At 65.4% G+C, this 27,328-nt stretch overlaps 3 protein-coding genes across 4 annotated transcripts; all 3 read left to right on the top strand.

The window, feature by feature from the left end:
• The first annotated feature begins 5,012 nt into the window (after positions 1-5,012).
• ENTPD2 (ectonucleoside triphosphate diphosphohydrolase 2) lies at positions 5,013-10,181 on the top strand. Its single transcript, XM_049632049.1, has 9 exons — positions 5,013-5,178; positions 6,445-6,562; positions 7,083-7,233; positions 7,417-7,576; positions 7,657-7,884; positions 8,326-8,580; positions 8,663-8,782; positions 9,564-9,698; positions 9,774-10,181. Exons 1-9 carry the CDS (start codon positions 5,062-5,064, stop codon positions 9,975-9,977), a joined length of 1,488 nt encoding a protein of 495 aa, XP_049488006.1. The 5' UTR covers positions 5,013-5,061; the 3' UTR covers positions 9,978-10,181.
• Positions 10,182-11,917: 1,736 nt separating this feature from the next.
• Positions 11,918-17,883, top strand: NPDC1 (neural proliferation, differentiation and control 1). Of its 2 annotated transcripts, XM_049632034.1 has the most exons (9): positions 11,932-12,249; positions 14,943-15,089; positions 16,211-16,345; positions 16,439-16,612; positions 16,698-16,764; positions 16,841-16,925; positions 17,011-17,090; positions 17,321-17,417; positions 17,514-17,883. In XM_049632034.1, exons 1-9 carry the CDS (start codon positions 12,138-12,140, stop codon positions 17,580-17,582), a joined length of 966 nt encoding a protein of 321 aa, XP_049487991.1. In that variant the 5' UTR covers positions 11,932-12,137; the 3' UTR covers positions 17,583-17,883. The 2 variants fall into 2 exon arrangements, with proteins under 2 accessions (XP_049487985.1, XP_049487991.1); XM_049632028.1 differs by lacking the exon at positions 17,514-17,883 and having other exon boundaries at positions 11,918-12,249; positions 17,321-17,505.
• Positions 17,884-23,538: 5,655 nt separating this feature from the next.
• On the top strand, positions 23,539-25,409 carry FUT7 (fucosyltransferase 7). The gene is made up of 2 exons (XM_049632021.1): positions 23,539-23,627; positions 23,731-25,409. The coding sequence occupies exons 1-2, from the start codon at positions 23,622-23,624 to the stop codon at positions 24,745-24,747; spliced, it is 1,023 nt and encodes a 340-aa protein (XP_049487978.1). The 5' UTR covers positions 23,539-23,621; the 3' UTR covers positions 24,748-25,409.
• The last annotated feature ends 1,919 nt before the right edge of the window (positions 25,410-27,328 follow it).

Below are 27,328 nucleotides of genomic sequence, written 5' to 3'. Positions count from 1 at the left end.
CGTGAGTTATTTTGCGAACCACGGGAAAGCCACAGGCACATCCAACGGGAAGGAGAGGATGTTGTGTTATGGAGACGCTGGAAGCTGGGAGGCGTTTTTCTGAACCCACGTCCACTGGACAGAAGCAGGGGGTCGGTCGGGGTGACGGCCACTGCTGAGCGGCGGGGGGGCGGGCTTCTTGCAGGAGAGGCGGCGCATCTGTCCCTGGCGGGGCGGGAACCGGGATTCTTTTCCCAAGGACACTCTTCCGTGGAGCCTGCGCTGGGGGGCTCCTTCCCGACGGCGCAGCGCCCCCTTCTGGCTGCGTTAGCGAGGTTTCTCCAGGAATGTGCCCACGCAACGGGTGTTTACATTCAGGGCCGCTTGTGGTTGAAATACCGACAGGGTTTTTCAAGGAACTTGGTAAGCTGGTTCGAGAGACTTCCGTGGAGGAGCTCAGGGCTCCAGCCAAAGAAGCAGGGAGAGGGGACTTTCCTCCCAGAGATCGAGACGCGCTAGCGCTCCCTGGCTGAATGCCCCGTGGTGTGGGCATAGGCTCGCGTCTGCAGACCCGCCGGGGGCCAGGCACGCCCCGCCCGTCAGGGCAGAAAGGCCAGCCCACGGGATACAAGGCCCGGGACGACCGGTTCCCCAGGCGGGAGAACGGGAATCGGAACCCCTTCCTCTCACCCTCCACAAAAAACACGTCCAGGTGGATCAGACTCACAATCAGCAGGACGCTAAAACCTTTCGATTTTTTCCCCGAAGTTAATTCACTTACTTTGAGAGAGGCAGAGACGGTGTGAGTGGGGGAGAGGCAGAGAAAGAGAATCCCAAGCAGGCTCTGCGCTGTCAGCATAGAGCCTGACGCGGGGCTGGGACCCATGAACCGTGAGATCATGACCTGAGCCAAAACCAAGAGCCTACGCTTAGCAGACTGAGCCCCCCAGGCGCCCCTCGAACAAAGCCTTTACAAAGCGAGTTAGGAGAACATCTTACGACCTCCCGGTAGACTACTCACACGAGACCCCATAGGAGCAGAAAAGCAGCACATCTGGACTAATTCAGAGTTTCCATGACTTCGCTGCCAGGATGAACGTTCAGAGTGTACATAAAGAATGCCCGCAGGTGAATGCGAGAACATAAACAATCTCCAGAAAAGGCACTAAGGGCCTGAACAGGCGCTTCACAGCAGACAGGAAAAACACCCCGTCTCTTCGGAAACACAGGAAGCGCCACAGAAATCTCGAGAGTCCATGTTCACCAGCTTCTCACAAACCGGCAAGTTGCACAATTCCAAACGTCGGAGAGGACGCAGGGGAACCAAAACTGTGTGTCTGGTCTTGGGAGTGCCGGATGGCGCCCTCGTTTTGAAAACAACGTAGTGTCTGCTGGGGATGCTCACACACATGCATACAACCACCCACTTGTTCCTAGGAAGTTCCCCCAGGGAAATGCGTGCAAATGCAAATGCAAAAAAAAAAAAAAAAACCAGCCTGGAGCTAGAGACCCCTGCGTGCTCGTGCTCTGCTCGAGCTCATGCTCGTGCTCATGCACTCGGATGACGTGCAGGCTTCGGGGGAGCCAGGCCAGAAAACGGTGCAGCAACCACAATAAACCAACCACAACTTCAGAGGTCTACGTGGAGGGACCTCAGAAGTCACCTGAGCGAAAGAACCAAGTTACAGAACCATCTGTGCAGCACGTAAACATAAACTGCGGTCCAGCACCAGGAAACGCAACAGATATATTTATTTAGGGGGGGAAATATATATAAACGCAAATGCGTGAATAAGTGGAACACTATAAAGAGAAGTAAGAGACTAACGAACATAAAACCCAAGAGAGTGCGTGGCTCTCACTGGGGCCACGGAGGGGTCTTTGATGTACCTGTTCCCCTCGTTTGTTTGTTTTTTAATAGGTTTCACGCCCAGCGAGGAGCCCTGTGCGGGGCATAGAACCCGTGACCCTGAGATCAAGACCTGGGCTGAGATCACAAGCCGGATGCTTAACCCACTGGGCCGCCCAGGCGCCCCGGTGTTGTTAGTCTTCCCACTGTGCGCAATTGCCCCACCGGCTCTCCTGTGTGTCTGCCGTGCCTCACAAGGCGCCACAGCCTTTTCCCCTTCCCGGGGTCCCTTTGGTAAATCCGCTCTCCTCAGGACAGGTGGTGGGTGGGCCTCCCCTGTGCCCACACCACGCGGTTCAGGAGCACCCCTTGCTCACTGTACATGCACGGATCCTGGTGCACAAGTGTTTGCCGAATGACTGAATGAGCACGTGAAGAAAGTGAGCAGTGAGTTGTGAACGTGGATGAAGGGAAGGGTCACCAAAGTGGACTCTGGATGTGGCTGGAAGGGGGAGCCAGAGCCCTAAAGGCCGATCACAGGAAGAATCATGACTTACAGGCCCCACCAGGGAAAGATGCGCACTACCTCTCCTATGGGAAATCCGCCCCCGAAACCCACCAGTGGCCGTCACTCTGAACTCTCGCTTTTCTCCAGCGGACGTGGGTTCAGAATAACCCCTTCTTCCGTCTCTATAAAATAGCATCCTCTCCTTTCTTTGTCAGATCTGCCTGTAGTTTTGCTGGAGTTTGTAAACGCCGAACTGCGATTCTGTCATTCCCAAATAAAGCAATTTTTGCTAGTAAAATAGACGGTCTTATTTTTCAGGTGAACAGAGTGAAGGGCCTTTACCGGTTAAGAGGTTTCAGCCATAAGACGCGGCGCCCCCCAACGGGGAGACTGAGGCAGGCATAGCCAAGATGTCAGTGGGCCTCAGCAAGGGTCCGCGACCTGGGAGGTCTGGATCCCTCTGGCTGCACCTCTCTGCAAAGGCATTCCTCTGCCAGGACCCAGGGCCAGGCCACATGTAGCACATCTGGAGCCCTCCTCCCCCCCCACCCCCCAGTCACCCCTAGGTTCCCAGAGGCCCCTCCCATGGTGAGTTCCTGCCAGGAGCCCCCTTTCGTGCCCCCCAGCCCACCTCCCACTCAGGAAGGACGTCTCTGCACCAAGGAGGGAGGTTGCGGCCCCGGTTCTGTCTCAGAGAGAACTCACTCTCAGGCTTCGTCCTGGCTGCCCCCTGCTCCCTGCCTGCTTTCCTTCTCTTCCGGGACTAATCTGGGCCCTGGGCCATGAGCCCTCCGGCATCCAGGCCTCCACTACCCTGGCCCCATCCTCTCCCGGCTGGTGGATCTCCGTCCAAGGACCAACCAGAGCATCAGGGAACCCTGCTTGGGCTCAGTGCGGTGAGGTGTGGGGGCCGGGAGGGGGGGCAGCACAGGGTGGGGTGTGGGGGCCGGGAGGCGGGGCAGCGCAGGGTGGGCGGGCCTGTAGGCAGCGCCCCGGCTGCCCTTTCTTGCACTGGGCTCCCTGTGGGCCGCCTTTGTCTCTTTCTTTTCAACTTAATCTGCAGGCCTCTCCCTCCTCTGGGCTTTCCCTGTGGAAGAAAGGCCTAGAGGGAGGGGCAGGGGGTTGCCCGCAGAGCCAGAGCCCTGCGCTGGCCACACCCGGAGACTCTGCTGGGGCCCAGCCAGACGCGGTTGCGAGCAGGCTGAACCATCTCCGGGATTCCCACCCTTTCTGCTGTCGGGGTCCAGAGCTGAAAGAAAAGCTCCTTTACTAGACCAGTGACACCAGCCCCTCAGCCTGGGCAGCATCCCAGCCCAATTGTTCCTGCTGGTTCCAGCCAGCCCGGGTGCTGCCCAGACCCTGTCCCCATCAAAGGCCACCCTTTGGCCACCACCTCCCTGCCCCCAGTCACTGGCGCTCGGGGTGGTCTTGCCACATGGCTCCCTGCTGTTACATGGCTGGGATTCTTGGTGCCGGAATTCCTGTTTTGCCTAAGGCCCGGAGTGGGGGTGGCTCCTGGCCAGGGAAAGGGGTGATGCTTGGCTAGGCTGGCTCACAGGGTGCCTGGGGAGTTAAAGCACAGAGGCCAGATGTTTCGGGGGATTAAGGGGGCAGAGCTGAGGTCTAGGGCTGGCTGAGCACTTCCTTATCCCAGTCAGCATCCAGGGACCTGCTGGCGGACAACCAGGGCTGGGAGATCTTCTCCCTTATCTCCTTGCCTGGTGCACAGAGGACCCTCCTCCTGCTCCCCACCCCTGCCCTCCCCAGTCCAGGCTTCTGGGCACCCCACTCTCCAGGCAGAGGGGGTGTCAGGGATGGGCCAGCCCCTGAGCCAGGAGACTGGCACTGGTCCATATGAGCTTGGGCTCTGGTCTCTCAGTTCACTGTAAGCGTGACCACCCTGCCCCTTTCTCTAAGTGTGTCCTCACCTGTCACCTTGGCACTAGGGCTGTGTGTGGGATAGGTCTGGCTTCATGTTGCTTGGCTGCCCAGCTTTGAGCCCTCAGCACCTTGAGGGCAGGCCCAGACTGGGTCACTCCGATGTCCCCAGGGCCTGACTGTACATTTGCAGCTACCTGCCGTGTAGCCTACAGCTGGGTCAGCACCACTGGCTGGCTGGCCCTTGATTTCATGGAGAGTACGGCAGGACCCCAGCCGGGACCGGTGCAGCTCCTGTCGCTAGTGGTGGCTCCTTCCGTCAGGATCAGGCCGGAGAAAAGCTGGCCACTCCGGCAGCCTGGCCCTCTGAACGAGGCTGCCTGAGAGCCAGCCCCGCCCACCCTTCCAGGCCAGGCCTCCTGCCTAGACTCTCCTGGAGAGGGCTGGGGGTTCTCTTAGGTCCTGCCCAGGGGAGGTGGGGGGAATCCCCCAGTGCCCACAGGCCGACCCTGGTAGCCAGCACGAGGGGTCAGGGGGACGCGGCAGAGGGGACGAGTGTCGGAACTGGGCGGACAGGAAGCAGGAGGTGCTCGATAGCCGCGACCGGGGGCGCTGGGAGGGGCGGCGCGGGTGATTCAGCCGACACTTCTCCCACCTGCGCTCGCGGGGCGGGCGGGCGGCGGGCGGGGCGGCCAGTCAGTGGGCGGTCCTGGTCCGCCAGTGGGCGTGGCCAGCAGTGGCCTCTGTCCGCGCCCCGCCCTGGGCGCCTACCCCCGGGCCCCGGGTCCCCGGCCTCCAGCTCCCTGCCGCCCCTTCGACGACGCCTGGTGCGCCCGCGCGCCCGCCCATGGCTGGGAAGGTGCTGTCGCTGCTGCCGCCGTTGCTGCTGGCCGCGGCGGGCCTCGCCGGGCTCCTACTGCTGTGCGTCCCCACTCGAGACATCTGGGAGCTGCCCGCCCTCAAGGTGCACGCTCGGGCATCCGGCGCAGTCCGCGGAGTTGCGGGCCCCGGCTGGGAGGCTTGGACCCGAGCAGGGCCAGGCTGCGCTCCCGCGGCAGCCGAGGACCCCCACCCGGGCTGCGCTGCGCTCCTGGCCGGGCGGGGGGTGGAGTCTCGGGAACTCCCCGCTCGCGGTGCCCGTCGCGTAGCCTGTCAGGGACGCGGCCGAGAAGCTGTCTCTCCGCTCCCCAGATGCAGCCCCAGGACGCCCCAGGCTGCGGCTGGACCCGCCGCCCCCAGCCCTGTGCTGCGCCCCAGGGATGCATACCCTCAGGGTTCAGTCAGATGGGGTGCGGCGGGCGTCAGAGCCTAGGGACCCCTCCCCACCCACCCGGTGGCCCTGACAGTGCGGGGTCTGCCCTTGAGGGGCGCCCGGTGGGAGGACAGGCCCGGCTGGTCCTAGAGGCGTTGGGGTGGGCTAGGCCAGATCTGCTCCCGCCAGGCTCCTGCAGTCCTGCCGGCTCCCTTGACCCTTCATTGGACTGGTAGGAAGAGAGCTTTGCTGGGGGTATGTGGGTGCTCCAAGCCCCAGCAGCCCAGGATGGGAGGTCGCAGGAGTGGGCGCTATGTAGCCAAGGGCCACAGCTTGGGGGGTGCTGAGGCTGGGGGGCGGTTAGCCTGCTGATGCTGCTGTTCCAGGGTTGGGGAAGAGGCCTGGAGAGGCCCCTTTCCCCTGCTCAAGAGGGCACGGGCTCCAGTGGGGCTCTCAGTGCTGGGAGCCTGGCCCTTGGAACTGCAAGGAAGGCCCACGTGGCCCCTCTCAGCTCTGTAGGACCCAGCTCAGAGGTGCTGGCCTTGAGGCTCAGGAAGGGGGTGTCTTCAGGCATGCTTCCACATCCTGAGGCTGGGCTGAGGTCAGAGAGGTAGGGACACAGACGTGGAGAAAGCGTGGGTGCTGGTGTTCCTGCAACTGGGTTTCTCTACTGCAACCTGGGACCTCATGTCCCTAGGGCGTTTCCGAGGGTGGTCCCGGGACTTTTCTGACACTGACACAACCCTTCAGCTTGCCCTTGCCAGGAAAGTTCCTGCAGTCAGAGGAGAAAAGGCTCCTGGCTGTCTACCCCTGCCCCCATTCTCTCCCCTACCAAGCCGTGTCTCTGTGGCGGTCCCTGCCGCCTGAACCCCAGTACTTCATTCTGGAGGTTCCAACCTTGCCACAGGGTGGGGGTGGGGGAGACCTGGGGAGCCAAGGGGCGTGGCCTCAGGTCCCCACCCTCACCCCCATTCCCAGTACGGCATTGTCCTGGACGCCGGCTCCTCGCACACGTCCATGTTCATCTACAAGTGGCCTGCAGACAAGGAGAATGACACAGGCATCGTGGGCCAGCACAGCTCCTGTAATGTACGCGGTAAGGCCCCCTGCGCCTGGACACCCACTCCACTCACTGTAGGACCTCAGGCGCCCTCTCTGGCCTTAGCCTCTGAAGTCAGGCGCCTCGGCTCGATGCCACTGGGGCCCGCTCCAGGAAGGAGCTGCAGGAACCTCCGAAAGAGGCTGGGACCCTGGGCCTGGGAGAGGCTACAGGCAGTTCATTCTAGAAAGTAAGCCTCAGGCAGTGCCTGGGAGGTTTGGGCTTTGCCTGGCCCAAGACTGGCACACCAGGCAGGCCCCTCGGGAGGCTAGGCCAGATTGACAATGCCTAGTGCTTTATCCTGGCACCTGGGCCCACACCCATGGGCGGGCAGCAGCCTCAGAGACTCTGGGTGGCCCAAAGGCAGGTAGGCCCTTTTGTCTCTGAGGGCTTAAACCGGGAAGGTGTGTCCAAGCTGCCACCGGGCTTGGGAGCCCAAGGTCCCCAGCCCTCCTGGCCCATGGCTCTTCCAGGGGCTGGCTGTCAGGCTTGGGCCGATCTCCCTGTCCCCCTCCAGGAGGGGGCATCTCCAGCTACGCAGACGACCCTTCCAGGGCTGGCCAGAGTCTCGTTGAATGCCTGGACCAGGCGCTTCAGGAGGTGCCCAAGGAGAGCCATGTGCACACGCCCCTCTACCTGGGAGCCACAGCAGGCATGCGCCTGCTCAAGTGAGTGTGCCCTTGACCTTCCCGGTCTCCACAGAGCCTCAGCATAGGGTGGGCCCCACACGCCCTCAGCAGCGGCCCTGAGCGGGGACCCACGCGGCCGACCGGCCACACACGGCGCTCCCCAAGCAGCAGGATCTTGGCTCCCTGGGGAGGATGGCCCTCAGAGTCCTCCCTGTGTTACAGCCTGACCAGTCCCGAGGCCTCGGCCAACGTGCTCGCGGCTGTGACCCGGACGCTGACCCGGTATCCCTTCGATTTCCGTGGCGCCCACATCCTCTCGGGCCAGGACGAGGGGGTGTTCGGTTGGGTGACGGCCAACTACCTGCTGGAGAACTTCATCAAGGTGGGCCTGATGGTCAGCCCAGTGAGCCAGGGGGCGTGGCACCCACCCACCAGCTGACCCCCACCCTCCGCTCCCCACAGTATGGCTGGGTGGGCCGGTGGTTCCGGCCAAGGAAGGGGACGCTGGGGGCCATGGACCTGGGGGGCGCCTCCACACAGATCACCTTCGAGACGGCCAGCCCAGCCGAGGATCCAGCCAATGAGGTCCGGCTGCGGCTCTATGGCCAGCACTACTGCGTCTACACCCACAGCTTCCTCTGCTATGGCCGTGACCAGGTCCTCCGGAGGCTGCTGGCTGGTGCACTCCAGGTGCCCCACCACCCCTGGCCCGCCTGCACCACTGTGCCCTCCTGGAGGGAGGGGGGTGAGAAGAGATGGGAGCTGAGGGTTCAGAGCAGAGCCTGGACCGAGGAGGGCTCCTCTGGCAACAGGAACCAAAGCTGGGTTGTAATCAGCTGGCAGGATAGATGCGGAGGGATCCTTCCTGGGCAAAAGCCAAGTGGTCTGGCGAGTGCCTGACTGGGGGAAAGGGGGGCCAGGGCCAGGTCTCCAAAGGCCTGGATTTTGTCCAGCAGATAAGGGGAAGCCATAGATTGCTCCTGAGTGCAGAAAGTGATATTGCCCAAGCGGGACTTACGAGAGAGTCAACAGGCAGGCCCTCTGGGGAGGCTTTCCAAAGGCCCTGGGCAAGGGGTAGCGGGCGGACTTTGGAGGAAGAGTGATGCCTATCACAGCCCTACATTCCCCTAGACCCACGGCTTCCACCCTTGCTGGCCGAGGGGCTATTCTACCCAAGTGCTGCTTCAGGACGTGTATGAGTCTCCATGTACCGCGGCCCAGCGGCCCCAGACCTTCAACAGCAGCACCCGGGTCAGCCTGGCAGGGAGCAGCGACCCTGCCCTCTGCCGTGGCCTCATCTTAGGACTCTTCAATTTCTCCTCCTGCCACTTCTCCCGATGTTCCTTTAATGGCATCTTCCAGCCCCCAGTGGCTGGGAACTTCATGGTGAGTCCAGGGGGTGGGAGTGAGGGCGGGTGCCCTGTAGCATGTGGGGCCTGCTCATGGGGAGACCGTACCCCCCTCGCAGGCCTTCTCTGCTTTCTTCTACACCGTGGACTTCCTAAGGTCTGTGATGGGGCTTCCTGTGGCAACCCTGCAGCAGCTGGAGACAGCCGTAGTCGCCGTCTGCAACCAGACATGGAGTCAGGTGAGGCCTACTCCCGCCTTCTCCAGGGTTGCACAGGAGGCCCCGGTCAGCTGGCATCATGCCTCCCTGAGGCCTGACCCTAGAACCGAGATCTGGAGGACAGAGCACATAGCAAAGGCCCCGTGGCAGCAGGGCGCACAGAGGGAAATGGGGTGGGGACTGGTTGCAGCAGGAAGGACCGGCGGAGTTTAGGGGTGGGGGAGCCAGACTTTGAAGACAACACCCAGGCTTCTGGGGTCTGCCACCGGTTAGACGCTGGTACCAAGTAAAGGAAGACGGAAGTGCTTGCTCAGGTGGAGTGTCAGGTGTCTGCCAGACCCCGGGAGAAACACAGTGTCTGTGGGCTCTGGTGGTGACCGAGGCCCCGTCCTGTCTTCTCTGGGTCTAGTCGCAGGCAGACTTAGGGGGGGCGGGGAAGCGGGGGACAAAAGGTCAGCCCAAGGTCCATGCAGAGGGCCTGGAGCTTCTCCTGTTGCCCTGACCACGGGCTAAGGTCGCTGCCAGCCTGCTGCGCCCTGGGTGGTCATCCCTGCTGTGCCCCCGGGGGCCCACCTCCAAGGCAGGGGTGTCCACTGCCATCCATCCACAAGTCACACTGTCCTTCCTGGAGGGCACAGTCCTGCCCTGGGTGGGGGGGGGGGGAGGAGGTGGCCCTTCTGTCCCTTCACTGCCCGTGGGTGTGTGTTGGGGGGAGGGGTGCGGCACGCCGCCGGCCAGCGCTCCTCGTGGGCCGGGACCTCCAGGTGGCGGCCGGCCCGACAGTCTCCCCCGCGCGTCCCAGCTGCAGGCTAAGGCTCCAGGGCAGCGGGCCCGCTTGCCCGACTACTGCGCGGGGGCCATGTTCGTGCAGCAGCTGCTGAGCCGCGGCTACGGCTTCGACGAGCGCGCCTTCGGAGGGGTGACCTTCCAGAGCAAGGTAGGAGCTGGCGGGGGTGGGGGTGGGGGAACCCCCGGGCCGCGCGGAGGCTGAGGCCGTGCCCCTCGCCCGCAGGCCGGGGACACCGCGGTCGGCTGGGCGCTCGGCTACATGCTCAACCTGACCAACCTGATCCCCGCCGAGCCGCCGGAGCTGCGCAAGGGCACAGACTTCAGGTCCTGGGTCGCGCTTCTCCTGCTTTTCGCCGCCATGCTTCTGGCCGCCGTGGTCCTGCTGCTGCGCCAGGCGCGCTCGGCCGGGGCGTCGAGCGCCATCTAGCGGCGGGCCGGGTCCCGGTTCCCCGTCCCACCCGTGACGCCTCCTCCCACAACGCTGCTCCGGCCGAGACTGGGGGCCGGGCCCACGGGGGACCGGGGTGGGCGAAGGGAGCCACCTCCGGCCCCTGCCTGCCTGCTGCAGCCTTCTCCAGCCTCCAAGGTCTCCTGCTCCTCCCCGCGCCCCCACGCCCCCCCCCCCCCCCCCGGGGGGGGGGGGGTTCCACCCCCCCCCCCCCCGGAGCCCTGGGCTGGTGACTTCAGGACTGGGTGTCTAGGGACCCCCACCCCGCCCTCGGGAGCCTGGGTCTGCATCCGGGCGGTCAGAGCCCACAGGCTGGGAACGCAGCGCTTCCTTGTGACAATTTTGTAATAAAAGCTTCTTCCTAGAGCCGCGGAATGTTCCTAGGGTGGGGCCTCCTTGCTGCTGCCTGCCCTCCCTCCCTCCCCACAGCTATGTTGGCCAGGAAGGCCCGCTGCTGGTCCCCAGGGTGGCCCCGGGCTCCTTCTCCTTCCTTCTTCTCTGGGCCCGGACTGGAGCGGCGAGGGAACCCTGGTTCCCTGGTCCCCTGCTCCCAGTGTGTGGCCTGGAGTAGCTGTGGGGTGGCCGAGCCAACACAGACCCCGTGTCCCCTGAGTCTTCTCCGGCCAGCAGTGCCCCTGCGGCACCTCCAGATCTGCATCAGTGACCCAAGCAAGATTGGAGCTGGGCCCTGGCCTGGAATTGGGCTGGGGGTGGGGGTGAGGGCAGGGAGCGTGGAGGTGGTGGAAATAGTGGGCAAGGCAGCTGTCTGGCTGCAGTCAGTGCTGGAAGAGTGAGGGGGGCGGTGGACAGACCCTCGGCAGGAAGCGGTGTTGGGGGCTGTTGTGATCAGGACCAGGAGGGCCGCGGGGCCCATTGCTCAGAGAGACAAATCCCGTGAAGAAGCTGGGCTGTAAGGCCCAGGGGCCACCACACTGGGACATGGCTCCCTTCCTGCCTGGGTGTGGTCTTCCGCACCCCCAAGAAGCACCAGGTGCCCCCACCTGCCTCTCCTGCAACCTCCTCCCCCAAGCACTGTTGCACTGTTTGTTAATTTAATTTTTTAATTTTTCCCCAGCATGGGAAGGCATGGTCTTGCCTGTGTCTCCCTGCCCCCGACCTTTCTAGAAAGTGAGTGCAGACACCATTTCTGTCTGGTCATTGCCTTGAGGGCAGCGCTTGCTCTGGGGTTTTGAGCCATTTCACGAGCCCGAGGGCAGCCAGCCCTACCTTTGGGATTGTGACACAAAGGGCTGAGAAGACGCATCGGGTGTGGAGGCTCACCCCTGGTCTCTCGGCAAGGTGAGCCGGAGGGAGGTTTCCAGGTGGCAGGGGTGGCTGTGCTCTCTGGAGGCTACCGGTGCGCTGTAAGGGTGTGCATCCATAGGTGCGTGCTGCCGTGAGGCCTCGGGGAGCTAAGGGCTGTCACCTAGGGACCGTGGACAGCTCCCAGCCGCTCCAGGTCGCTCTTGCCCCCTGGCGGCCTCACTGAGAGCAGCCGCCCCATTCCCCCGAGCGGTCACCAGCACCCGCCTGGTTCTGCGAGTGTCCGCTGCACACCGAGGGCCGTGTGTCCCTGAGGGCCCAGGTGCGGACGCACCTGTCCACCCGTGTGCGCCTGGTGTCCCTGTGTTCCTGGGGCTCGCGCCTCCAGGCCCAAGGCAGGTGCCCCGCTCCAGCGGGGCGGAGGTTGGGTGGGAATTGACGACAGAGAGGGGACCCGAGGGAAGTGTGTCCCGCGGAAGCCCACCCCAGGCCTAGCCGGGTTTGTGGAGGACAGAGAAGGCCCCCGGCTGCAGAGGCCACAGAAGTCGGGGCGCCCCGAGGCCCCGAGCGAGGAGGTGGAATCGGAACTAGAGGAAGGGGGAGGGGGCGCAACCTGGAGGCGCCGGCCCTCCCCCGCAGGTGGAGCGCGCAGGCGCACTCCCCGAGCGCCTCCCGCCGCCGCGCCTGGATCCCGGATCCTTTGCCGCAGCGTCAGCGCCGCCGCCGCCGCCTCTTTTCCGCCTCCTTTCCTCCTCCGTCTCCGCCTCCGCTCCCTCCTCCTGCTCCGGCTCCTCCGCCTCCCGGACGCGGCGCCCGCAGCCCGCGCCGAGCCCCGGGCCGCGCGGTGCCATGCTGCCCCGGCGGCGGCGCTGAAGGATGGCGACGCCGGTCCCTCCGCCCTCCCCGCGACACCTGCGGCTGCTGCGGCTGCTGCTCTCCGGCCTCGTCCTCGGCGCGGCCCTGCGCGGTGCCTCCGCCGGCCGCCCGGGTGAGCCAGCGCGTCCAGCGCAGGCCGCGGGGGCACCCGGGGGCCGGGGAGCGCTCGGCTGCGCGGCGCCGCCGCCCTCGCCCGGCCGCAGGCCCCGCCTCGCCCGGGATGGGTAAACAGGCTGGGCCCGGAGGGCGCGGCGCCCTAGGGGCCGCCGAAGGGCTCCCCCGGATGGCGCTTCTCCTGGGTTCCTGGCGGCCAACCCGAAGTTCACGCGCGTCTGGCCTTTGTCTCTGGATCCGTGGGCTTGTTCTGTGTGTGTGTGTGTGTGTGTGTGTGTGTGTGTGTGTGTGTGTGTCTGTGTCCGAGGAGGGTTCTCTCCGGGTGGGCCCGCCGCTGGGAGTCTGTCCTGTGCGCGTCTGTGTGTGTGCGCTTCTCGGCCTCCGCGTGTCCGGGCCTGGCTCCGGGTGCCTGCCGGCCTTGCTGCTGGTGTCCGTCCTGGGGACTGCCTGTCCCCCTGCGTCGGGTGGCCGGTGGGGACGAACCTTACCTTGCTGCGGTGAGGGAGTCTGAGTTGTCCCAGGCTTAGGGGCTTGTTCTGGCCTCAGTGGGGCAGGAGGGCTACCAGTCTGGAGCTTCCTCCCTCACCTCCTGCCCTGGAGGGCCCCCTTATGCGCTAGAGGCTGAAGGGCACCCCCCAAGGTATGCTCCGCAGAGCCTGAGGAGCCCAGCGTCCTGGGAGATGGGCAGTGAGGCTCCAGGTCCGAAGGTCTGCGGGAACCCAGGATCCAAAATGCACCCCCCACTCCAGGGCTGAACTGGGAGACTGTGCTCACACATTCATTCACTACTCCTGGCAGCAGCACAGGAGAGGTGCTATTCTTAGCCCATTTTACAGGTGAGAAAACAGGTACAAAGAAGTTAAGTGACTGGTAGGTGGTACAGCTGGGGTGCCAACCTGGGCCGTGTGGTTCTGTGGGAGGCCTCCAGAGGCCTCTTGGGCATAGCACCCCTGGACAGGGGGCTGGGGCATGGCTGGCCAGGGATCGTGAAGGCTGCCTGCTGAGAAGCTGACCCTAGAGCATGAAGGGTGGGGCCTCCGGAGGAAACGCAGCCTCTGTGCTGAGCCCCTGGGGTGGGCAGTTGCTGTCCCGGCTGCTGATCAGCCTTATGCTCTCACAGATGTGGGATGTGGTGCCAGCCAGTCTCCAGCTGCCGCTGTTCCTGGGACCTCATCCTGCGCCCGAGGCGGCACTGGGGACTGTCCCTGGGGCCTCGTCCTGCACCCGAGGCGGGGAGGACTTTTCCAGGATTAGCAAGGCAGCAGCCATGTCTTTCTAGGCTGGAGGACTGGGAGTGGAGGGAGGTCTCTGCAACCCAGACCCTGGCACCAGCTGTGCGCCTTGGGCCTCTACCCCTGGCCTAGTGCACTCTGGGTTCTCAGCACCAGGAGCAGGGACTGTCTGGCTTCCTGGGCACCCAGCTGGTGGGTGGGGTCCAGACTGATGGGCTGACACAGGCTTAACGTTTAACTAGCCCACGCCCCAGGCCGGCTTTCTGATACCGGTGCCTGCTGACCGGAGGTAGTGCAGGATGGGGTCCCCGGGACGGGAGTCTGCCTGCTTGCCGCAAGGACTGCTGGGACTTCCTGCCTGCCTACAGACAGGAGGCTGGGAGTATCAGGTTACCAAGGAAACCAAGTCAGGCCAGCCAAGGTCTGGAGAAGGACAGGGCCGGGGAGTCCCTGATCCCTCACATACCTTGGGCTCTAATGGTCCTCCTGCAGTATATGTGTATGTGTGGGGGGGGGGCTAGGTAGAGAGGAGTAGTCCTAGTCCTCCAGAGATGCCCCATCCCAGCCTCCCCAACCAGAATTGATGGGCCCGCTGGGTATCTTCCGGGGTCCTCTGGCTCTGCTGCTCATACCTGGGGCCAGCGTCCCAGGCCTTGGGAGATTCCCTCGTTTTGAGGCAACTCTCCTGCATCTGAGAAGGGAAATGGTCATGGAGGCCTACTAGCTGCGTATACAGGACACCACGGTTCGGACCCAAAGTCCCAGGGACTCCCCGGTCCCTGGCAGCGTGGCTGCAAGAGTGACCCTGGCCTGGCTTCCGTATTTCAAGCAAGTCAGATTTGCTGACCCTATTCTAGAGCTCCCCAACCCAGCAGCTTCTCTGTGCTCTGGTGACAGGCCAGAGGTCAGACGCTGGAGGAAGGGCTGTCTTCCCTTGTTCTGGGCTATCTTCCGGCTCTGCTCTGGGGCTGGGGGACGGCATGCTGGGACTTGCAGGGCAGTCCTGACGTGGTGGGAGAGGCGGGCGGCCAGCATCCTACGCTGTGCCTGTCAGAGACGGACCTGGGCCCCACCTTCCGGGGCTCCCAGTCTGGATGGAAGGTCCAGGGCTTGTTCAGGGCACGTTGCAACTGCAGGCAGGACCCAGAGGGCTGCACGGCCCTGGCCAGGAGCGCTGTTGCTCTGCAGCCAGTGAGGGAGGGCTTCCTTACAGGGCTGGCTCAGGCCTCCCAAGTGGACTCTGGGGAGTGGGTGGGGCAGGGAAGTTCCAGTAAAATGTTGGGACTGTTTGTCTTCCTGGTCCTGATTTCTGGCTGTTGGGAGGAAGGGCCTGCCCAGAACAATGGCCGGAGCCAGGCCAATGGTTCAGCTCAGTGGGGGAGGAGTGGCCAGGGCAGTACTGTCTCTGTGCAGGGGCTGAGCCAAGCAGGGCGGTGACCTGGCTCTGCTTTCTTCCTAGATGCCGCTGTCTGTCCTGGGAGCCTGGACTGCGCCCTGAAGAGGCGGGCACGGTGCCCCCCAGGCGCGCACGTCTGTGGGCCCTGCCTTCAGCCCTTCCAGGAAGATCAGGAAGGGCTCTGTGTACCCAGGATGCGCCGGCCTGTGGGTATGGGAGAGAAGGATGTCCTCCCCACCTCCCCTGTCCTGACACATTCGCCACTCAACCTCGGCTCTTAGGTCCCTCGAGCTTTGTCAGGTTCCGGAGACTCTTCCATCTCCGAGTAGCCTGGTGATCTTTCCAGATAGCACCAGCCCAGAGCCTGGCAGTGTGCCGAGGCCTGGGGCAGTTAGCCCCTACCGGGACAAAGGGTGTGTGGTGTGAAATGCTGGGGTGACTCCAGGAGAGAAGGGGGTTAGAGCTCCCCAAGTCCTACCCCCTGGGCTGCCCCGGCTCCTCGCCCAGGGTGACCTCTTTCTCCGTGGCTCACTCACCCTGTGCAATCCATGTGGCTTACCGACCGATCTGAGCCCAGGATGTCTGGACAGCCAGCCAGATGCTGAGTGACTTCAGGTGTGGAGGGGATTACAGAGGGATGCCGGGGGAGCTGAAGTCTGGTGGGGCAGGAGGACCTTCCTGCCTGTAGGGGAGGCAGGGGAATGAGATGTACAGGCTTGCTTCTAGAAGGTGGCAGGCGTCCTGCTCTTTCGATGCTGTGCAGAGTGTCGGCCTGGAGCCTCTGTCTGAGCTGTGGAGCCCACGGCAGGGACGGGGAGGAGGAGCCGAGACACCAGCCCTACTCAGAACTCAGAGAGCTGCCCTCAGTTACTACTGATGATGATGACCTGGTGGTGGGGGCGGGGACAGAATGGGGCCTCTCCGCTCTTCTTGAGGAGCCACTGCCTGTCTTGGTAGAGAAGGGGTGGAGTGATGCATGGGTAACAGGTAGGGCGAGGAGCACCCTGCCCTTCTCCTCCTAGCCTCTGCACATTCCCCTAACTCCTCCGCTCCCTTGCCCCCACCCCCACTTTCCTGGGAAAGCTGCCGCTCCTGTGGACTGCCTTCGGCTGTCACCATGGCAACTCAGGATGGCCGGGGCTGGCAAGCTGGTACCTGGTCCTCTGGCCACCACCGGCCCCTGGGAGGAGCCTGGAGGGAGAAGGAGGCCTAGGCCTGGAGTCTGCTTCCTGGACCGGCCTCACCTTCTCTGGAGGGCCGCCTGCAGCTGGCGTTGCCAGGGATGGGCTAGGAGCCTCTCCATCTGATGGCCCCTCCCCCCACCCCCCCAGGGGAGAACCTGCCCAGGCCGAGACTGGAAGACGAGATTGACTTCCTGGCCCAGGAGCTGGCCCGGCAGGAGCCCCGGCACTCCAGGCTCACGGCCCAGCCCCAGCTTGAAGGCGCACAGCAGCACCTGGAGCCTGGTGAGCCCCAGCCGGTCCCCCTGCGTCTCCCCACCACTTTTGACCCCCCAGGCTGGTCCTGTGCTCTAACCATACCCTGCCTTCTCTCTGCAGCAGCCACCCTGGGGCTCTCAGAGCGTCGCCAGGGTCCCAACCTGGGCCTCCCCTCCACTCGGGGAGCCCCGGCACCCACGGTCCACACATCCTTGGGCTCCCCTGTGTCGTCTGGGCCGGTGCACATGTCTCCCTTGGAGCCCCGGGGCGGGCGCGGTGACGGCCTCGCCCTCGGTAGGTCTGCGGGTCTGTAGGTCTCGGTGGGCCGGACGCAGGGTCCCGCCCTGAAGGCCGTCCTCACCGCGCCCCCTCCCCGCAGTGCTCGTCGTGGCGTGCTCGGTAGCCGGCGCGGCCGCTCTCGCCGTGGCCGCTCTCTGCTGGTGCAGGTGAGCGCGGGGCGGGCCGGGCGGACTGGGGACCGCGGGCGGCGACCCCGCGGGTCTCAGGCTCCACTCCCCGCAGGCTGCAGCGAGACCTCCGCCTGACTCAGAAGGCCGACTACGCGGCCCCGCAGGCGCCGGGCTCCCCCGCGACGCCCGGGATCTCGGTGCGTGGCCCCGCCCCGCCGCCCCACCGCCCCGGCCCGGCCCCTCCCCGCCGCGGCCTGACCTCCCTGCCCTCCCCCTGCACAGCCGGGCGACCAGAGGCTAGCGCACAGCGCCGAGATGTACCACTACCAGCACCAGAGGCAGCAGATGCGGTGCCTGGAGCGGTGAGAGGCCCCACCCGGTCCGCCCGTCCCCATACCGGCCAACCTACCCGGCCAGGCCCTGCCGGCTGCGGCTCGCCCCCCCCCCCCCCCCCCCCCCCCCCCCCCCAGCCTCCCAGCCCGCCGCCCCTGCCCTTGGGCTCTGGGGCCAGACGCTCCGAGCCCCCCTTGCAGCCCGGGCCACTAGGCGCTGGAGGGTGTGGGAGGACCGAGCCGTCCCGCCCCCCACCCAGGCATAAAGAGCCGCCCAAGGAACTGGAGTCGTTGTCGTCCGACGAGGAGAACGAAGACGGCGACTTCACGGTGTACGAATGCCCCGGCCTGGCCCCCGTAAGTGCTGGGGCCGGGAGTGTGGGGGCGGGAGAGTACTTACTGCCTCCTGGGCCGCTCCCCTGTGCACCCCGAGCCTGACACTGGCCTTCACAGACCGGAGAAATGGAGGTCCGGAACCCGCTGTTCGATCAATCGTCGCTGGCCGTGCCCCTGCCGCAGTGACCCGAAGGCTGCCGCCCACCGGCTCCCGGACCGCACGGCCCACGGGTGGGGAGGGGCAGGGCTTGGAGTTTCCCCCTACAGAGACCCTGTTGAAGGTGGGCGTGCTTGTGGCTGGGCCAGGGCACGAGGGCGGGAACCCCGCATTGAGCAGACTCAGCCCCGTCCTGCCAGAGGCCACGTTCCCCTTGCACCTGCCCTCTGGAGTGGGAACCGCCAGTGAGGGGATGGGGCGAACCCCCTAAAGACCAGGCACGGATGAGGCATCCTGGAGACAAAACCATTAAAATACATTTCAAACACACCATCTTGGCGTGTGCTGCAGACCGGCCTCCGGCCCACCATCTGGGGCTGCGGAAGATGGGGGTGCAGTGGGGACCTGGGGCTCCTCCCACGCTCTGAGGGTGGGGGAGGGGCATCTCTGCCCCCTGCTGGGGAAGAGAGGCTTTATTTTTCCACCAACACGGAGGACCACCCGTATCCAGTTTCCCCTGTGGGCCTCACCCCTACTGAAACTTCTCTCTCAAGTTGGGGAGGGAGGGGTGAAATGTGGGGCCAGGCGGGTCTGGAGTTGGTACCACCCCCTAAAAGAGCCCATTCCGTGCGTGCTAAAAAGGGCAGGGGAGCGGGGGAAGTGGGCGCCCACGCACACCTGGCAGTCGGCACCCAAATGCCACTCTGCAGTTGCCCACCTGGGCCAGAAGGCGGGGGAGAAGCAGGCGCTGAGTGTGGGTTTGTTACAGGGACCACAGAGACACCTGGGCCCCTGCAGCACGTGGGCACGGCAGGCAGAGGGACCTGAGGGCTGCGGGCCGCACGCAGACCAGGGTGGAGCAGGTGAGGGGGGGAGAGGTGGCCGGGGCCCTGAGTGTCGGGAACTGGGTCTTGGCCCACACCAGCCACCCACCCGGGAGCAAGGATGCCAGGGGAGGGGAAGAGTGACCTTCAGGTGGAGGTTCAGAGCGGGGGTGAGGGGGACCGCGCTGTGTCATCAGAGGTGTGGAGGGGTTTCAGGGAACAGGAGGGCCTACTGCAGACGCGGACGGCGTGCAGGGATTGGGCCCGTCTGCCCCACTGAGGCGGGGGGGCGGGGGGAGAGGGTTGGGTTCAAGAGAGAAATCTGAATTTCTTTTTTAATGTTTACTGGTGTATTTTTTTTTCAACGTTTTTTATTTATTTTTGGGACAGAGAGAGACAGAGCATGAACGGGGGAGGGGCAGAGAGAGAGGGAGACACAGAATCGGAAACAGGCTCCGGGCTCCGAGCCGTCAGCCCGGAGCCTGACGCGGGGCTCGAACTCACGGACCTCGAGATCGTGACCTGGCTGAAGTCGGACGCTTAACCGACTGCGCCACCCAGGCGCCCCTACTGGTGTATTTTGAGAGAGAGAGAGAGCAGAGGAAGGGCAGAGAGGGAGAGAGAGAATCCCCAGCAGGCTCCGTGCTGTCAGCTCAAAGCCAAACGTGGGGCCCAACTCACGAACCGTGAGGTCCTGACCTGAGTCAAAGTCAAGTTGAGCCACCCAGGCACCCTGAGAATTCTGAACTTCAGGGGCGACCCTGAGAGAGGAAGACAGCCGGGTTCCTGAGGAGAGACCGGTGGGCTGGGCTGGGGGAAATGAGGTTGCCCCTGCTTGGAACACACGGCCTGTCCTAAAAACGTCTGTCTCTGGGGCTAGTGCCCACAAGGCTGGGAAGTCCTTTCTCCCCACCCTGGCTCCTGGGCCGTGGCCTTGGGCTGGCCCGCAGCTGGGAGCCTCAGTTTTCCTTCTGTGCACTGGTGTGGGAGATGGAAGGAGGCAGGTGCAGGGAGCTGGGAACCTGTGTGGGTGAGGGCAGGGTGACGATCGCATGTCCACTGTTGCTTACTCTGTGCCTTCAGGGGAGATAGCCACGGAGGGAAAGGTGTGGAGGGTCCCAGCCTCTCTCAGGAAGGCCCAGGCGGTCTGCATTGCTGGCTGGCTCCTACATACTGAGGGCCAGGAGGTTCCCCTTGAGCTCTGGGGTCAGGCCCCGTGTCAGGACCCTTGCCTTTCCCGCTTCCTGTGGCCTGACCTGGGCAGGAGTGGCCACCAGGGCTTTCCTAGCTTCTGTCCCCAGCGTCCTTGCTGCCTGCTCCCCAGGGCCTCAGACAGGAGGGTCCCCCTTCCTGGGTAGCTGCAATGAGACAGGAACCGGTATGTCTGGGCCAGGGAAGCAAGGGCAGGGGCTGGGGTCCTCCAGGCAGTTGGGTCTCCCTTGGCATAGGCCCGAAGCAGCTCAGCAGCCCGCTCCCTACCTGGTTCAGGCCTTCCATTGGCCTCAGGCAGGGCCAGTCCCTGCTTTTGCCTAGACTCCAGCCACCCTTTTCCCCCACAGGCCCAGGATACAGTGGGCTGCCCTGGGGTGGGGGCTCAGGGCCCAGGAAAGCTCTGTCTCCACAGGGACTTTGGAGGCCCCAATCCTGGGCGAGGGGCCCATTGCCTCCCTCCATACCACCTGTAGCCTCGTACCCCCGCCACTGTTCCTGTTGCCGTCCCAGGGCCCCTGACCACAAACGACCTTCTTGGCACAAGAGGCTGATCCCATCTCTGCCCTCTGGCCCGACCCTGTGCAGAGCCCTCCTGCTTTAGCTCTTTACCAGCCTTCCCCAGCTTGACATTCTCCTTGAGCATAGGTGACGAAAGGTGACATTCTCACAGCCCAGCAGAGACTCCAAGGTGACACCCATCTGTTGGGAGATACCCCCGCCCCCGCCAGACCCTTACCCTGCAAGAATGTAAGACCACATTTGGCACAGAACGTGGGGTGGTCCCTTAGCCAAGACCCTGTGAAGTGGGCACTTTCTACGTGCAGACTCCAGGAGGTGACGCCTTCCTCCTGCAGTTCAGACACACTTCCCTGTCCCCCTGGGTGGCTGGCTGGGCTGGTTCCGGATCCCAGTCCCCCAGCTGCACCCCCACCCCGGGTTTCGTGCGGAACAGAAAGGGACGAGGCAAACTCGGTGCATGGGCATCTGGCGCTGGTCTTGCTTGAGGAAGTGAACGTGCTCCCGGCCTGGGCGGGAAGGGAAGGGGTAGGAGAGGAGGCGCTGTGCTGCTGGCCTGGACCTGTGTGCCCTGTGGCTGGCCCACGTGGCCTCTGCAGCTCGAGACCAGAGTTGTCTCCCGCGGCAACTGGCTCCCGGCCCAGCCCTCGTGCTGCACCCCCAGCCTGGGGGCTCCTTGGCTACCTGCCAGTCTCTGCACCCACCTTCCAAAGGCTTCCCTGAACCCCCGGCATCATCTTGCCTTTGACAATGAAATGTGTGCTGCCCTTGCTCCCTCCCCTGAGGGAGCAGGTGGCTTTGGAGCACGGCCACCAGGGGGCCTTCTGGGCACAGGCATGGACTCTGCCCTGCTCAGGATAACCCTTGGCCGGCAGGCAGCTAGGCTGTGGCCCCCCTTCCCTGAGGCAGCCCCCCAGGCCGGAGCTAACGCTGGTCCAGCACTCCGCCGCCCTAGGTGCTGCTGCCTGGCCGCTGTCTGCAAGGGGGAGGTGGCCAGTGGCCCGCCCTCCGTCTGGGGCAGGGCCCCCCACCCCCATCTGTGGTTCCTTCAGTGGGTGCCCACGAGGAGGCCGGCCCCGAAGCAGCCCCGAGGGCTCAGCTGGGGGAGCCACAGTCCGCTCCTGCCCCCAAGATGCTCACGGGCTGCAGAGACGGAGTTGGGTGCCCGCCTGCGTCCCAGAGAGTCACAGGGCCTGGGGTGAGGCGGCAGGATGAGGCCCCCGCTTTCCCTTTGACTCACGTTTTCTCGCCTTCTTGACTTTCCCCTGAGAGCGTCTCATTCTGACCTGTTTCTAGGCCAAACCTCAGGGCCCCATTTCCCAGCCAGCAGGTTTTCATGACAGGGGGCCGCCAACCCGAGCTGGCAGGTGTGTGACTGGGGAGCAGTGGACCTGCGGCGGAGGGCAGGGAGGGTCCTTTCAATCCACCCAGAAAGGCAGCGGGCTGTGGGTGTGGGTGAGGCCTGTGGTGAGCGCCTTGGCCAGCCTGGCCGCGCAAACAGGAAGGGCACGGGTGCCAGCAGCCAGAAGCCAGGTCCTAGCTGGCTGCAGTGGGATCGGCCCCTGCCCACCTGTCCCCCTGCCCACCTGCTGGGTGCCTGCCGCGAGGAGAGGTGGGCTGAGGCCGGGGTGTGGCTGCTCTGTGGTGCCCCTGTCAGTGAAGAGACGCCAGGGTGGGGCCAAAGGCTCAGCGCCACCCGGGGCATCCCCCTAAACGTCGGCGGGGGGGGGGGGTGCTCCGGGCAGGCCCTGGTGACCACCGGCAGGGAGTCAGGCCTGGCTGCGGCACCCACACCACAGGCTGCCAGATGGTTGCCGCCAGACCCCATAGCCTCCCTCCCCTCCTTCCACGTTGCGCAAAGCCCCACTGCAGCTCGGAGGTTATGCAGCGGCAGGGGAGCCCCACAGATGCCACACTGCCCCCTCTCCTGCACCGGCGTCTGTCTCCTCCGTGGATCTCACGCCAGCTCCCGGCTCCACCCTGACAGCAGTCTGGTCCTCACTGGGGGGCGGGGGCTGGGAGAGGCCAGCAGCTTCAGGTGCCACAAAGTGAGAAAGGATGGGGACAGCGGGCTCTGCAAGGTCCCCAGAATGGGGTGGGGCAGCAGACCCAGCCAATAGTTCCTGTTTGCCCTTCCTTCCACAACAGCCATCCCGCAGGTTCAAGAGCGGGACCGGCCTGAGGCCTCCAGAAGCTGAGCACGAAGGCCAGTCCTTGCCCTGCCACGTCGGGGACCACGTGAGGGTCCAGCCAGGGTGAAGGAGGCAGATGGGCGCTGGCTGAGCTGAGCGTGGGGAGGGGGCCAGAGCTCAGGGGAGGCCGACCTTGCTGGTTTGCCGTGTCTCCCGCTCAGAGGAACTGGAGAAGAAGGGGAAGGAACTTGACCTCCAGGCCTGGGCCCCCAGAGCTGGCCGGAGGGCAGCGGTGGGGGTGGAGAAGGCCTCTGGACTTCTGCCTTCCTTTTCCTGGAGCAGGAGCCGGCCCCCTACCTGCCAGCGTCAGGGACAGAGCGACTCCTTCCCTTTCCACCCTGGAAAGCCCCCTCCCTGTCCCCACCCCCATCCTGGGCTGTGGGGCCCAGAGGAAGAGGCCTGGAGCCCCCAAGGGCAGGCCCCTGCCCATACTCCAGGCTGGCCAGGACCCTGGGACTTCGGTGGACATGTGTCCCTGGGTGAGGAAAGAAGGCACGTGGCCCTGCAGCCCACCCTGGGGCCAGGCCCAGGCTGGCGCCTGCCCTTTCTAGGCACGTGCTGTGGCCTGGTGTGGATGGAAAGGGCACGTGCTGTGGCCTGGTGTGGACGCTCCCGGGACCCCGGGGCAGTCCCCCTCCCTGGGAACCTGGGTTCTGTGGCAAGGCAGGTGAGCTAGAGGCGGCAGGGGTGAGGAGGGGCGGGGCAGTGCCGTGAGAAGCTGTGGCCGAAGGCTCAGGCTCCTGGCAGGGCGCTGAGCACAGCAGGTCTTTGTGGGGGTCTGGGAGTGGCAGAGCGGGCGGGCGTTGGGCAGGGGAAGTGGGTGATGCTACCGCAGGAGGGGCCTCCCGGGGAAGTGCGCCCTGCTTTCCGGGCCTGGGTGGTGGGCAGTGACTGGGTCCTTGCCAGCGGGGCGCTCTTCTGGGAAGGGGGCCCCCCCCATCGGCCCAGGACGGCCCCTCCCCTGCTGGCCCCAGGCCCCTTCAGCAGGGGAGCGGGGCCTGGTGTGGGCTCTGGATGGCGCCCCTCCTAGAACCACCCAGCCCCCCTCCCCCACAGCCAGAGGCTCAGAGGAGAAAGCCAGCGAGCTGGCGGGCGGGCAAACCAGGATGGTGGCTGTTGCCAAAGGTCACCCCCAGGGCGGGGGCCGGGGCGGAGCGGGAGCAGGAAGATACCCTGGTTTCTCTCATCTTGGGCAGATGAAAGGAGATCGCTTCCAGGTGGGGCTGGGCGCGGGGACGCAGCTGTGATTTCAGGGCGCCTCTGCCTAGCGGCTGCTGTGATTTGAGATCCTCGGGTGGCTGCAACCGGGCGCTGTGGATGAGCCATGCTGGTGAGTGCGTGGTCCCCCGGGGAGACCTGGGCCGGGAGGAAGGGGCCCGTGGGGCGCGCCGGGAAGACAGCCGCTCTCCCCCCCCCCCGCGTGTCCCGTGTAGGATGTGGCCCCACTCAGAGGCGTCGGGCATCTGGGGACGCTGGCCGGAGCCGCCCTGCTCTCCACCCTGTGGCTCCTGTGGCAACTCGGGTGGGCCCCCGCGAGGGTCCCCGCGGCGCCGCCCACGCTCACCGTCCTCGTCTGGCACTGGCCCTTCGCCGACCAGCCCCCAGAGCTGTCCGGCGACACCTGTGTCCGGTACGGGGTGGCCCGCTGCCGCCTGAGCACCAACCGCAGCCTGCTGGCCAGCGCGGACGTCGTGGTGTTTCACCACCGCGAGCTGCAGAGCCGGCGGGCCCGCCTGCCCCTGGCCGAGCGGCCGCGGGGGCAGCCCTGGGTGTGGGCCTCCATGGAGTCGCCCAGCCACACCCGCGGCCTCGGGCGCCTGGGCGGCATCTTCAATTGGGTGCTTAGCTACCGGCGGGACTCGGACATCTTCGTGCCCTACGGCCGGCTGGAGCCTCACGCGGGGCCCGCCCCGCCGCTGCCGCCCAAGAGCGGGACGGCAGCCTGGGTGGTCAGCAACCTCCAGGAGCGGCAGCGGCGCGTGCAGCTGTACCGGCAGCTGGCGCCCCACCTGCGGGTGGACGTGTTCGGCCGCGCCAGCGGGCGGCCGCTCTGTGCCAGCTGCCTGCTGCCCACCGTGGCCCCGTACCTCTTCTACCTGGCTTTCGAGAACTCGCAGCACCGAGACTACATCACCGAGAAGTTCTGGCGCAACGCTCTGGCCGCCGGCACCGTCCCCGTGGTGCTGGGGCCCCCGAGGGCCACCTACGAGGCCTTCGCGCCCGCCGACGCCTTCGTGCACGTGGACGACTTCGGCACGGTCCGAGAGCTGGCCTCGTTCCTGGTGGGCATGAACCAGAGCCGCTATCGACGCTACTTCGCCTGGCGGGACCGGCTCCGCGTGCGGCTGTTTGGGGACTGGCGGGAGCGCTTCTGTGCCGTCTGCACCCACTACCCCCGCCTGCCGCGAGACCGGGTCTACCGGGACCTCAAGGGCTGGTTCCAGGCCTGAGCCCTGGCTGCAGGAGGAGGCGGAGGGGGGCGGCTGGGCGCTGGCGGTGTGGGTGGAAGGCTGGATGTTGAAATCAAACCACCGGGCATCCGGCCCTGATGCGCAGCCGTCAGGTTAACGTGGAGGCTGGGGTCAGAGGCTAGAAAGCAGGGGTGTAGGAGGAGGGGGCCGATGTGGGCAGGCTGCCTGGAGGAGGCTGGTGAGCACTGGGGCGAGCGTTTGGCGGTGAAGCTTGAGAGCAGGGAGTTAGTGGGGGTGCGTGTTGCTAGTTGATCACAGACACAGGCTCCCACGACCTCTGAGGACCTCCCCCCCCACCTTGGTGACATGCCGGGGGAATCGGGGGGGTGCCAGACACGGGGGGGGGGGGGGGGGGGGGGGAGAAGGGCAGAGGCAGGGCGCTGGGCCTGGGGGGCATGCCCTCCTGCAGTCTGTGGGGGGAAAGACCGTGCCCCCCGACCTCCTCTGTAACGGACCACTGGCCCGGGTCGTGCGGGCACATCACCCGTGCGGGACCATCACCATGGTCCCGGAGCCCCGGTGTGCAGACCTGTGCCAGGCCTGGGGACACCACACAAGCACACCAAGAGCTCGCTGGCCTCTCCCACCCGCGGCCCACTCTAGGGAGGGCAGCTGCCAGTAAAGGGAGAACGAGAATGGCATGTGCTGACTCTTTGTCTCTCTCCCCCCACCCCCCGCCGTTTCACCCCTGCTACACAGGCCTCCTTGTCCTGAAGGAATCAGGCCTGCTCCTCCTCAAGGCCTCTGAGCTCCCTGTGCTTGAGAGACCCTCCCCCACACTCTGCCCGCGCCTCCCAGCTTCCCTTAGCCACGGCCAGATGAACAGCATGGCATTGGAGAGCCTTCCCTGACCGAGGCGGGTGGGGGGGTAGGGGTGCCGAAATCTGAAGCCTGGCTCGAGGGGGCCAGAGATACCCCGTCTTAAAGACCCTGGGATTTCATTTTCAGGCTGCAGAGGCGTCTGGGGTGTGGCAGGGCTTGGTTTGTGATACCAGGTTCTCTGTGACAGGTGGTTGGTGGCCGCAAGGGCAGAGGTGGGTACTGACAATGGGGCGGTCAGGGCAGCCCCCGTGGCAGGCTGCGTGTGGGGGAAGGAGCGGAGAAGCCGGTGGTGCTGACGGGGGCCTCCAACAGGCTGAGCCCCTGGGGCAGGGGACAGGATTCGCCCCTGCCCCAGGTGGGGTTGGATGGCATGTGGAGGCAGGAAGCTGCCCTCCCCCTGGCAGTGGCTTGTGGGAAAGGCCTGCCAGTGACTTCCTGCCCTGACCTAGCAGGGAAAAGGAAGCGTCCTCAGGATGTACGGTGGGGTGGGTGGGGGACCGTGCCCCCCACCCACCCACCCCACTGTAAAGAAGGAGCTGGGAAGGGGCAGGTAGCTGTGGTTCCCCCCAAAGCCTGCCATTCAGCTTAGGGTGCACCCTCTATGCGAACCACAGACACTGGCCATCTCCCGGCCTGCACCTCCCGTTGGCAAGTGGGGGGAGACTGAGGCTGGGGAGGAGCCACCCGAGCCACCCACAGAGGTTCCCTGCCCCCTGCTGGCCTCTGCTGGCCTCCATGGGAAGCGGCAGCCTCACCCCACCAGGCATCAAACTGCCTCTGCGGAAATCACTCCATTCCAAATTCCGTGTGTGGAGGCCTGGCTCGCTCTGCTCTCCCAAACAGAGAGGAAAACGAGCCCCTTACAGTGGGGGCAGCCTCCGCCTCCTCAAGCACCCTGCCCGCCCCACCTGCCGGGAGCCAGAGAGCTGCAGCACCACACCCCCGGCCCAACCAGGCCCATCCTGACTCTTGGTCAGCAAGTGGCTCCTTCACAAGGGACCAAGGGACGAAGTTCTTCCGGCGGTGGGACAGCGCACCTACAGCGCTTCTCACAAAAGCCCCACCCCCCCATCCCCCGCCTTAAGAGGCGCGGGTCGGGAAGCACCTGGCGGGGCCGGAACGTTGCTTCTGGACGCACTGAAGGCAGACGTTGCCCGCCCTGCACAGGTGGGATCTCCAGCCCGTGCTAAGCTTTCCCCTCCCCACGTGCGGGCGGCCACACCCTTCCAGCCTGGCAGTGACCCTGGGGACCGAGACCTGGCTCTGACGTCCAGGTGAAATCCCTGCCTGCAGCACTTGAACGCGGGCGGGTGGAGGTGTTGACGCGGTGGGAGCCGAGCCTCCCCTAGCATCCCTTCAGGGCGCCCTGGGGGCCAGTGACCGCCTTGGGGCGCCTCTGCGGGAGCGCGAAGATCCCAACGGGGGCTGCTGTGCGCGGGCCCGATGCCCCCGGGAGAAAAGCGCCCCGGAGGGGCGGGATGAGTCGGTTTAGACGGGGGCTCTGGGGCACGTCACTTCAACGCCTGGCGAGATGGGGGCGACCGAGGAGGCCGCCCGCGGCGGGGCAGAGCTCCAGGAACCCGCGCGGATCGCGGCGGCGGGCGCAGCGCAGCGCGGCGCCTTTAAGCGGGGGCGGTGCGGGCGGGAGGCGGAGCCAGAGCGGAGCCGGTCCCGGACGCCCGAGGCCCCGCCCCGCGCGGGCGATGCCGAGCGGCGCGGCGGGCGGCGGGGCCGGCGG

The sequence above is a fragment of the Panthera uncia genome, chromosome D4, assembly GCF_023721935.1.
Source record: "Panthera uncia isolate 11264 chromosome D4, Puncia_PCG_1.0, whole genome shotgun sequence".
NCBI classification, from domain to species: domain Eukaryota; kingdom Metazoa; phylum Chordata; class Mammalia; order Carnivora; family Felidae; genus Panthera; species Panthera uncia.
Note: the sequence above shows the minus strand (reverse complement) of the source record. Positions and strands in the feature narration are given on the sequence as shown.